This window comes from Chrysemys picta, unplaced genomic scaffold, assembly GCF_011386835.1.
Source record: "Chrysemys picta bellii isolate R12L10 unplaced genomic scaffold, ASM1138683v2 scaf2, whole genome shotgun sequence".
Classification (NCBI taxonomy): Eukaryota; Metazoa; Chordata; order Testudines; family Emydidae; genus Chrysemys; species Chrysemys picta.
In genome coordinates, this window is record NW_027052709.1 from 1535612 (window position 1) to 1547642 (window position 12031).

The window sequence follows — 12031 nt, forward strand, 5'->3', positions numbered from 1 at the left end:
GGGGGGTAGCTGCACTTGACTGGAACTCCTGATGGACATGACATAGTCTAATATTAATGGGGGTCATTGACCTCACTAGCAGCAAATCAAGGACAAAACACCAAAGGATAAAAGGAAGAGAGATTAAAGTGATGTGTTTAGGTTATGTGGTACTGATCGGAGGGAGGTGGCTGTACCACTATTGAGTTGCTCTTCTCTCACAAACTCACCACTGTAACAAACCTCCCAAACACCTGTTGTCCCTGCTGCATATAACATAAGAAGCTATAGATGGTTTTAAATCCAAATGAAAACAGGAAATGTCTTACAAAGGTGAGTCTGTATAAGAAGAATGCAGGGGGAACAATTCAAACAGCAGTGGCATGCTATGGTCTTTTTAGCAAGGCATGGAACAACTTCTTAGTGAACAAATTTTTGCACTAAACTTTCCATCTAGGTGAAGAGTTTGTGTGGCTAGCTCTGTTCTGTCATGGATGATTCTATTTTACTCTTTGAATGTGTTAGGTGGTCCAACCTTTTTAGTGACGTTCCACAAAAAGGCATCCTTCATGAAGCTTGACCTTGCATATATGGTGCATGTCATGTCACACTGTGCAGAGGACACCATTTTGTTCTACAATGCGTGTTCAGGGGCCGGACGGAATCATCCCATGGGCCAGATCTGGCCCTTGGGCTGCCAGTTGAACCATATTTTTTGTAAATTCGGGGACATGCAATGCAGGTGGTGCACAGCACTGTCAAACAGGTTTCCTCAGATGTGGTGTGAAAAGCGCTACATCAGTGGAAACTACAGAACTTAATGGGACAGCCAAGAAGATCTGTTTTCTTGGTCTCCCAACTTGTTTTAAGGGCTATGACCTAGTTAGATATGCAATCAACTTTTGAACATTAATATCAAACTTGGATGACTAATGTGTGCCGTATGGGGTAGCCCTGGAGGCCAGTCGGTCACTTAGGTTAATGGAGAATAACTACCTGGACGCTTAGTGGTGCTTCCCATAGGGAGTCCACTACACCTCTACTTCCTGATCTGTAGTGCCTTCTGTTCTGTTTCTGGTGCAATTTAATACATTGGTTTGGGTTCTGCCCACTTTAGAGGCCACACTACCCTTTTTTCTATGGATTCATTTTGTGTGCATGGTCCAGGAGCCTAGGATGGCAAGTGCATTTTACAAACCTAAAATGCATAGAGAAGGGACTCTTCACCGATGGATGATTCAGGATGCCAGTGAAGTTTTTATTTTGGCTTTGGCAGATATCAGGGCAGGAGAGATGATTCTAAAAGCTGCCTAAAGGGGGAAGAGAATGAATTTCCTAAGACCTGCTCCCAGGGCCACAAACTTGTAGAAAGGAGTTGATGCACTTAAAGCTGTAAAATCAAACTTGGATTTTATGCTAAGATTAAAGCAGAATACAAATTATTAGAGCCTTCTCTGTGTGTAATGGGGTGGAGTATGTATTATGGAGGCAAGATATAAAGGATACATTAATAATTATCAAAACTAAATGCAATACAGTCATACAGTTCTGGTTTAATTACACTCTCCAGATATGCTATCTGATCCCTTGCTGCCTACTGGGCTGAGTTTCTTGTACTTTTCTAGTCCATATATTATTCTTCCAGATCCACACTTGTTGACCCTTCACCTCTGGTATCAGTCTTAATTTTCTCTAACAGTTTTTTGTGCTGAGGATGTCTCCCCAAATGCCATTTGTTTGGGTGAATACATGTTCGACAGATCCACATTGCTTTTGTAGAGGCTTTGGTGGCAGACAATTAATTATCTTAATGAAAGAGATTTAGAATTTGCAAATATTTCTAGTAGGGAGAGCTCCTAGCAAAGAACGTCTGCACACATTGCAAGGCTCTCAAATTTCAATGAGTGTGTGTTTGGGTTTTTTTAGTCTGTGAGAAAAATTACAGGGTATAATTTGTATAAAATGCTCTCTATATTCTCTACCTCCACAGGAACCAATAACAATATCACTTCCAAGATAATCTGGAAATATGCCTTTCGAAGCACATATCAGTGTCACCTGGACCATCCCACTTATTGCCTTGTTTTCCCACACTTCAGTGAGAACAGCAACACTTCTGTCATCAGTTGGAGCAATTGTGGGCACAGTCATTAGAAAAGATGAGAACACTCATGGTACTAAGAAGTTACCCTTCAGAGTTAAGCAATGTCCCTGCAAGTCAAGGGTGAGTGACACTGGTAGGACAGTGTAAGGGTTCTTCCATCGCCATTTCCTATATTGAACTTGACATTCTGAGGTTCAGTCTAGACCAATGAGAGGTTCTCACCAGCTGCCCTGAAACTCTGAGTGCCTTAAATGCTCTGCTGCTGTGATTCAGAGCCCTGAATGCATGGTCACACCTTGGCTTTCATTGCCCAGTTACTGCTTGCAGAGTGACTCCAACATCCGCCTCCCAACCCAAATTTCCCCCAAACTGTCTTTGTGGTGTGTCCAGCCCTCTCCTGGAACATTCACAGCAGTAATGGTTTGCTGCTCCTTTGAAGAAACAAAAACAGCAGCTTGTGTTTTTCAGTGGCATTAAGCATCACATCAATTCAATCAAAGCACTAGATACAAAGTAAAATAAGTTGATTCAATTAACTAGAGAAGTTTAAAGTGAGTTCAAGTATCAGTGATAAAGATAGGGCAGGGTTCCCAAACTTGGTTCGTGGCTTGTTCAGGGTAAGCCCCTGGCGGGCCACGAGACACTTTGTTTACCTGAGGACTTGGCTACACTTTCAAGTTAGAGTGCATTAAAGCAGCCCCGGGCGCCCTAACTCATGACCTGTCCACACTGGCAAGGCACTTAGAGCGCTCTGACTCCATGGCTAGAGTGCTCCTGGTAATCTACCTCAGCGAGAAGCATAATGCTTGGTGCACCTCGGGTGAAATGCCTGGGCATCAGTGTGACCGAGGTGTCGCATTACTGCGCTCTGATCGGCCTCTGGAAATGTCCCATAATCCCCTTAATTCAAGTGGCTACTCTTGTCATTGTTTTGGAATCGCTGCAGGAATGCGGATATCAAAGCAAACCATTACTGTAGACTGCTGTGTGAGAGAGAGAGAGACGGGGTGGGGGGAGGGGAGAGCGGGGATCTGCTGCTGTCTGAACATACAAGACAGCATGCTGACATGCTCTCAGTCCCCCTCTCCCCCCCAAAACCCACTCTCTCTCCCCCCACATACACACAACACACTCCCTGTCACTCTCCACCCCACCCTCCATTTGAAAAGCACATTGCAGCCACTTGCATGCTGGGATAGCTAACACAATGCACTGCTCTCTGTGGCCGCTGCAAGTGCCGCAAATGTGGCCACACCAGTGCGCCTGCAGCTGTCAGTGTGGACAGACTGCAGTGCTTTCCCTACTTCACCCTCCGAAGGTGGGTTTAACTCAAAGCACTCTACATCTGCAAGTGTAGCCATGCCCTGAGTGTCCGCAGGCATGGCTGCTCACTGCTCCCAGTGGCCGGGAATTCAAACCGCAGCCACTGGGAGCTGGGAGCACCTGTACCTGTGGATGCTCAGGTAAACAAAGCATCTCGTGGCCCGCCAGCGGCTTACCCTGAACAAGCTGCAAACCAAGTTTGGGAACCCCTGAGATAGGGTTACAAACAAACCAAAGTAAAAAAACTCTAAAGGCTAAGAGCAAACTTAACAAGCTGCTGGCTTTGTCCAAGGTAGTTTCCTCAACAGTCTTTTCCAGCAGTGGCTGACTAGCTCTTAGTCAGGATTCCCAGAGAGTTCAAGGCACTGTTTTTTCTTGTCTCCTCAGGTGAAGGGTAACCCTTTATAGTCCAGCAAACCTTTGCAAAGTCTCTCTCTCTCAAGGTTCATTGGCCCTGCTTCAAGGGGCAGGAAGGCCTCCTGGTGAATTCAATCACCATCCCCCACTGAGATTAAGTGATCACTTTCCCCGGCACTTGTTCTCCTGAAGGTTTTCTTTGCCTGCCATGCAAATATGTTTTTCTTTGTCTTTGGTCACTCCTTGCTAAATTTACATGAGACACACACTCAGACAGGCAAAATCGCATTCCTTTATCTGGAAAAAAAAAACCTGTTTATCAACTTCCCCTGACGTGACTGGTTTAAACACCTTTTAGTCACATATTTCCAGTATATATTTCTATAAAGTCCTTTGTGGGATTACCATACATACATCATACAAGAATGTTAATGATCAGCTAGTTATTAGTTTTCCAATTAAATATTACATGCCACCTTTGGGGTATATATCCTTATAACAGCAGATTAGGTGTAGTGAGCATGTCAGGCCTGATGAGTTGCTGACACAAATAGTGAACCACCAATGGGCCTCTGTGTCACAATTTATGTGGATAAATACGGTAGAGGCCTTCACTCCCTTGTGGTGTCAATATGCCAACATGAATGAGCATTTAATTCACTCAGCTTTTCACATTTTAGATATTTAAGTGAAATATCTCGTCCTGCATAGATACAATCAGTCGATCTTAACAACTGATCATGTATGGTTATGGTAATCTGGGGAGATTGCAAATGGAATATGAAAACTGCTTCTCCTATAAATAAGATTATTAGGATCAAAGCGGTATTGCCATGGAAATTCTTCATTGATAATGCATGTGAGCAGGGTTTTTTGAAATTAGATTCATAAACTTTTTTTATGTTACTTACATTAACAGGGTGCCAGAGGGGAAAGGATAAAAACTCAATATTATATATCAAAAGATGGCATTTTATTTTTTCCTCTCAATTGCTATTCTTTTCATCTACCATACAAGCACTTTGATGAGAATTTAAAATAAATGAGAAACAAGGAAGGGGGGACATTTCAGAGAGCAGGGCTAGCTATGGGTCTGATCCAATACTCACTGAAAACATTAGACTTCCTTTGCAAGTTGCATTGAGCACTATGTTTGTAAGTGACCTCTTTTTTTCAATTGCATTTTTGTCATTATCAAACACATTCAGTAAAGCCTTCATCTCATTTATCTTTAGCAGTGCTTGGATTATACTGGCTATTAGGTTTCTGTAAGGAATATTGAGTGCCTCTGGGGAGGCAGTGAGGACCCTTAACTCTCTAATTCCTGCTCTCAATTCTAGTGCCAGGAGCAGCAATTTCAAGGAAAAATCCTGCACAGCCCCTTTAGCCCTGGGATGGAGCATGCTTAGTTGCTCTGAGGGTTGCAAATGCACAGTCCAGTCAGCATGAACATGAGCATGCTCAGAACACAGGGAATTTTTAGAGAATTTTAGCTGGCAAATTCTAACAAGCTTTTACTGAGCAGGTGTGAACTGAGAATTTTCAAAGCTTTATAGGCCAAATGTGGATAGCAAAAGACACATCCCTAACACAAAGCCAAACCCCCTGCCAAATTTCTAGCCCATGCTTCAAAGCATGGAGGTGCTAGAGCTTTTCAATTAATACAGTTGTAAGATTTTTTTCCCAGTGGGTTTTTTTTTCCTGAGAAATGGCTGAATCATTTTTACTGAAAGATTTTTTGGGAAAAAATAATTCAGCCTGACACAGACACCCAGTTAAAAATTTCACCTGGAATGGTTACAGTTTGGCGAAGTTACAAGCAATTGAAAACAGGGTCTTATAATGGAAAGTGTCAGGCAAGCTTAACTATACTGCATGCTATTCCTGCAGTACTGAATGTAGTACTGTCTGTAATATACTATATATTATACAACACATATGACAGGTGATATTCATGTAAGTTGCATTTTTCATGTGATTTTTGACTTTTACCTGCACCCTGCCACTTCTTGCTTCTGACATTTTAAATTTCTGAGCAACGTCAGATGCATGTACCAGTTCATGTACAATAGGGCCGCTAGATGAGACTGAAATCCAAATAGTCAATTCATCACTTTGCTGCTTGTAATTAATGTAGCGTCCCATGTTCATGTGATTAAAATTTATACCAGCCTATCACCTGTTCTCTGTGTTAATGGGATATGTGGTTCCACAATATGTAACAGATACTTGCCCCATTCTGATGATTTGAGCGTATCCCATCTAACAGCCTTACAGAGTTTTAAGGTGTGGAGAGAGTGCTTCATTAAATTTCCATTTTTTTATCATACATAAAAACAAAACAAATCAGCAGTTTTACAAGAAAGATGCAAAAGCAGCATTTTTATGAATAACTGATCAACGATTAAGTTAAAAGCCTCACTTTCTTGATCACAGGTTGCTGCATTCAATTAAAATATATGAAATAATTTTGTGAAGTGAAACTCAGAGCTTGCTGATGGTAAGCAAGTATGCCTGCACAGTGATACCATCATCCAAAGGGAAGACTGCAATCAATTAGTAATATGTATACACAGCACCATTTTCCCCCATGCATGACAGGATCAAGCCGATTGCTGTCTGCCATGTACGTGTTTATGCCCATCTGCTTCCAATATTTGTGGCCTAGGCTCAGTGGGTTGAGAAGGGGAATATTTAATATCGCCTATATGGATATAACTTTATATTCAGTGGCATGGAAGCTTTGTGTTATCCACTCTGGCTGAATTAAGTGCAGCACTGACCCACCATGAAGTTGCACTAGAAATCTACTCTGTGAACAGCAAGTGCCCTAGTTGCTTCTCATTGAACTAGAAAGGGAGAAAGCAGCAGAGATCCACCTGGCTCCTTGGTGGGATGGACGAGCCAATTTGCAGTCGAAACTGCAAGTTCCCTGGAGAAGTCATCATCTGAAGGATGAGAGAAAAAGCTTCAGTGATAAAAAATCAATCTTAAAAGTATCAGTATTGTCAAAAGGGACAGTAACCTGAAAAAAACACACAAAAGCAGAGAGTAAATGGACTTTCAGTTCCCTTTTTGGTCTCTGTAGTTCTGGTTCCTTTCAGCATATCCCTTTTGGCTGACTTTGACTCTTTTCAGCAGAACATGCTACACGCTCCTTCTGCGTACATCAGCCAAAATAATCACAACCCACTGGGTTATTTGACTCTAACAATGCCTGATACATCTATTCTTACTTGCAGAAACCAAAGCATTCCCATAAATATCACTTGGCAATTACGCCCCTTGACCCCTGGTTCCCTTTGAAAATGAAAGTGTCCACATTTGATGTTTTAAATGAATGAACGCTGGCCCCCTTCTTACAGGTGCATGCAGCTGTGGTTTTCTGGCAGACTTCAACAGATTGCTGGCCAGTTAGGGAATCCTCTTGCTGAAAAATGCTGATGCTACCCTGAGCAGAGCTCAGGGGCAGTCATGAATTGGACCTGTAATCTCTTCAGGAAAACAGTGACCCAACTTAATACATGCTTAATCATTATTCATTTGTGTGGCTAGAAGCCTCCGCCAAGGACAGGACCCTGTTGTGCTGAACGCTCGATACACACATGGGAAGAAACAATCCCTGCCACTGATTTCCCTACACCCCCCTGAATTTCCACAAACCCCCCCCCCCCAGTTTTGTGATCTAGTTACATGCCAATTTAGTGACTGTTTGGAAATTTGAATTGAAACATTAATGATTGCCAACATTCTGTTTGCTTTTTTGACTGCCGCTGCACATTGAGTAGATGTTTTCAGAGAACTATCCACAATGACTCCAAGATCTCTTTCTTGAGTGTTAACAGCTAATTCAGACTCCATCATTTTGTGTGTATAGTTGAGATTGTTTTCCAATATGCATTACTTTGCATTTATCAATATTGAATTTCATCTGCCATTTTGTTGCCCAGTCACCCAGTTTTGTGAGATCCCTTTGTAACTCTTCGCAGTCTGCCTGGGACTTAACTACCTTGAATAGTTTTGTATCATCTGCAAATTTTGCCACCTCACTGTTTACCCATTTTTCCAGATCATTTATGAATATGTTGAACAGTAATGGTCCCAGTACCGACCCCTCAGGAATACCACTATTTATCTCTCTCCATTCTGAAAACGGATAATTTATTCCTTTCCTTTGTTTCCCATCTTTTAACCAGTTACTGATCCATGAGAGGACTTCCCTCTTATCCCATGATGGCTTACTTTTCAAAAGTCAATTTAAATTAAATACATTAAAAAAAAAAAATTTTTTTTTTTTTTTTTTTAGAAATCTAGACCTGTTATGTGTTTTGGTGTAACCTGCATTATCCTTATGTTAAATTTGCATTATCCTAACAAAACATTTACTTTCTTCATATCTCTTTTATATGTTGCAGGTCAAAGTGAAAATGAAAAGACAAAAAACAATACAACAATTTTTCCACTCAAAGGCCTCAAAAACTAACCAAGGTGAAGAACACATCAAGAACCAGGACTATATCAACATGTCATCTGAAGGTTCAAGTGGTATATCTACATCCGACCAGCCCGAAGCACAAATACAGCTACCTACTAAAGAAACAGTGTCTCCAAAACCTAAAGGCAGTTCCCGATGTTTGTCGGTCAAAGTGTTCCCATTTATTGAAGTTACAAAAGATGGCTACTGGTGCACCTCTTGCAAAAAAGCTTACGAAGAAGGAAAGCTTCCCAATGCTATAATTGGTAAAAGTGGAGGAGCTTGGTTTGTCAAACCGATCAGCAAAGCTGATGTTGACAAACTATGTGAAAAAGCTGCAAAACACCAGGCCTCTGGAGTGTATCAACATGCAGAAAGCCTTATAAGCCCACTTTCAAAGCCAATTTTAGAAGTACTTAATGAGGCTGTTAAGAATGCTGGAGACACAACACAGTTCATGCGAACAAACATGGCTGTAGCATCCTACTTTCTATTTAAGCAAGAGATACCACTCACTACAAACTGGAGGCCAATGTTAAGTGCACTGTCACTTGTTCATCCTGAAGTTGAACACTGGTTCCGAACAAGACCAGCAAATGCTCACTATCTTTCTGCAAGAAACTCAACTGACTGGCTAGAAGCATGCGGTGCAACAGTGAAAGACTCAACAGTTGAAAAAGTGAAGAACTCTCTCACCGCATTCCAAAAATTTGCATACATGGCTGATGAATGCACTGATGCAAATGGACATCAAGTATTAAGTCATTGTGTACGTTATCTTGATATCAAGGGTAGGCCAGTAGATGCATTTCTAGATGTTTAAGTTATAGAAGACACATCGACTGCATCTGTGACAACCCACATCTTAGAAGAGTTAAATGCTTGTCAATTGGACCCCAAACAGATGGCTGCTTGTGCATTTGATGGAGCTGCAAACTTCTCTGGAAGACATGGTGGAGTACAAGCTTTTCTCAGAGAAAAGTGTAACCCTAATCTCTCCTATACACACAGTAGAGGCCATCTACTCCAACTAGCACTAGTACGAGCTGCAGAATCTTCAAAGACATTAAAAAAGCTATACATTTAATGTCTTCATTATTCTTATTTCAGCAAGAGTCCAAAAAGACTGAATATCTTGGAAAATACAGAAAATACACAGGGACTGAAGTTCAAATTAGTCCAACCTGGGAAAACCCGCTGGATTTCTCATGAGCGATCCTTGGCTGTTGTCTTAAAATTACTCCAGCCGTTATTACAGGCTTTGGAAAGTATCTACCAAGATGGGATGGATCTAAGTAGTGAGGCTGGTGGATTACTTTTGCTACTACGTTCAGAGCAGACTATTGCCATTCTCTCTCTCTCGTAAGTCTACTGTTGAAACCATTTGGGTCATTAAACAATGCCATCCAGGCATCTGCTACAACAGTAGTAGATCTTTGTCCAGCAATAGAAGCTACATTTGGATCAATCAGAGAGCTATCCATTGAAAAAGTACTGGAAGAAGCAAAGACTTCAGTCCAGAAATTGACTAATGAAGGCATGTATATTGAATCCTTAAGTGAAGAAGACTAGAAGTGTTTGTTAAGACAACTGAAAAAGTACACAGACTTGATTCTTAAAAATCTACAACAGCGACTTCTAGATTCTGCTCAACCTCTACGTAGCTTTTACAGATGCCTGTCCTATAAAACACCAACAGCTGAGTGGAGTGAGGCACTACCAGCAAGGGGGCTGCTATGTGATCAGGTCAGAATAGAGAATTTGAACACATAGTGGAATATCATACAACAAATGAATGAAGATTTGACTTCAACTTCTTTTTTTATCATCACTAGTGGCTCAACCCGATCTTTATGCTCTGTTTCCTGGGATGAAAGAAGTAGGAATTCATCTCTTGCTACTCCCAGTCACAACAGCTACAGCTGAGCTGAGTTCTTTTTCATCATTGAATAGAATTTTGTGTTCTGAAAGAAGTCGCCTTCTGCCTGATCATGTGAATGAACTAATGAGCATATCAATTGAAGGAATGGAAGTACCGGGCACATGAGAAGCCACCAAAGATGAATGCATTGCGTTCAAGAAGTTCATTAACAGACTTGTGCAAAATTATAACAAGAAACCAAGAAGGATGAAGACTTAGTGCTTCATAGAAGGCTTGAGTAGCCAACTTTAATTTGTGTGATGATTTTAAAACAGGAGTTAAATCTAATAAAATGGCCATGAAACATTTTTCAGTTTTTACTATGGTGCCATGCAGCCCACCTTCACCCTCACAGTCTCAGCCCTCATCAGCCCTGACACCCCCCCTGTAAATTCGAACATCCTCCCTAATTTCAATTCCTGGGGAAACCACTGATCCCTGCCCTGAGGTGCTTAGTTAAATCGTAAAGACAAAGGATGAAAGGGGAGAGGTGTGTGACTTGCTAAAGCCTACATGGCAGATAGGCGCAGAACTAGGCTCTCTAAAGTCCCAGTCCAGTGCCTTAGCCTCTGGACCATGCTGCTTCTCAGTGATAGTGGTTTGGCTATAATTGCTCACTCTACCCGACTGCATCCTATCATATGTAAGTAAGAATGGTAGCACCGCCTGTGGCCCCTTCTTTCCAGTACTACAACATGCCTGTGACTTGGGCCACAAACTTTAAATGAAAACATTGAACTCATTAAGACATGCCTAAGCTGCAAACTCTTGAGGTCAAGAGAAAGCTGCACAAAAGTGCCAAGTCCTTATTTTATTTTGGACTTTAACAAAGTTATATGAATGTTTTTTTAAAAAGAAAATCAGGGTATACTGTGAACCTATCCTTCTTCTCCCATTCGAGTCAATGGCAAAACTCCCATGGACTTTAAGCTATAAACCAGAAAAAAATATGTTTTGTTCTATAAAAAAATATTTTGTGGTTTTGGCTTACTTTATTGTAGCTTTTCCCACACAAATGAGCAATGATTTCTACAGGCAACACCCTCCCCCCCCCCACACACACACTGTCATCTCATCAAGCAAATGCATGTTTTATGTGGATTTTTGGAATTTTTCCCAAGATGTAATTCACCGTGTTACACTCTGGGGAAAAGAATGTTCTGTCCCTGACTGGGCAAAAATTTAGTGCGGACCCATTCACAGAAAATCTCCAATTTCACATGTAAAAAATCTACAAAGTAAAGAGTGATTATTTTGCACTTCTCTAATTTTAACCCCATGCTTTCCCTGGATTGGTTTAATCTCTCAGATTCACACTCTGAGTACGTATATTCTCCATGTTAATTTAGAAGGTAGAAGCTTTATTGCCCAACAGGGTCACACAAATATGGATCTTAACTTCTAAGGCACTTATAGTTTTAAGTTGAGGTTAAGATGACTTACACATATTTCCCTGTCAATGGCTAAAGGGCACTAAATAATTTCTAGTGAAAGATAGATCCTAGACTGAACTATTTCATGGGGAAAAAAACAACATAAACTGGACAAAGCTTTCCCTATGTAGATAGAAGAGGTACTGCTTTGTCTGCTGAAAGTTCTACTAAACATTGACTTATATAATGTAGGAACTATTCTGACAGCTAAAGCTGTCCATAAAACTTTTATGTCACCATTATTACTGAATCATCTCTAGAAGTGTACATTTTACAGAGTGGATTCTTATCTATTAAATTTCTGTTCAATGAATTTTCCAGCAACTAGACATTCCAAGTGTGTTTCGCTTTTCTCAGCCACCTGCATTTTAGAAGTGCTTCCTTCCCGTTAAATACTTGGGTCGATGACATTGATGCTGCCTGTAAGACATTCCCACGTC

General features: G+C 41.2%; 1 protein-coding gene across 2 annotated transcripts in view; it reads left to right on the top strand.

Moving 5' to 3' along the window:
- LOC135977523 (uncharacterized) overlaps positions 1-10464 on the top strand; it is a 122614-nt gene extending 112150 nt beyond the window's left edge. For both annotated transcript variants that reach the window (XM_065578794.1, XM_065578793.1), the window contains exons 2-3: positions 1970-2203; positions 8179-10464. In XM_065578794.1, the coding sequence (XP_065434866.1) occupies positions 2009-2203; positions 8179-9060 (1077 nt within the window). In that variant the 5' untranslated portion in view covers positions 1970-2008 and the 3' untranslated portion in view covers positions 9061-10464. The remainder of the gene's footprint in view (positions 1-1969; positions 2204-8178) is intronic.
- The last annotated feature ends 1567 nt before the right edge of the window (positions 10465-12031 follow it).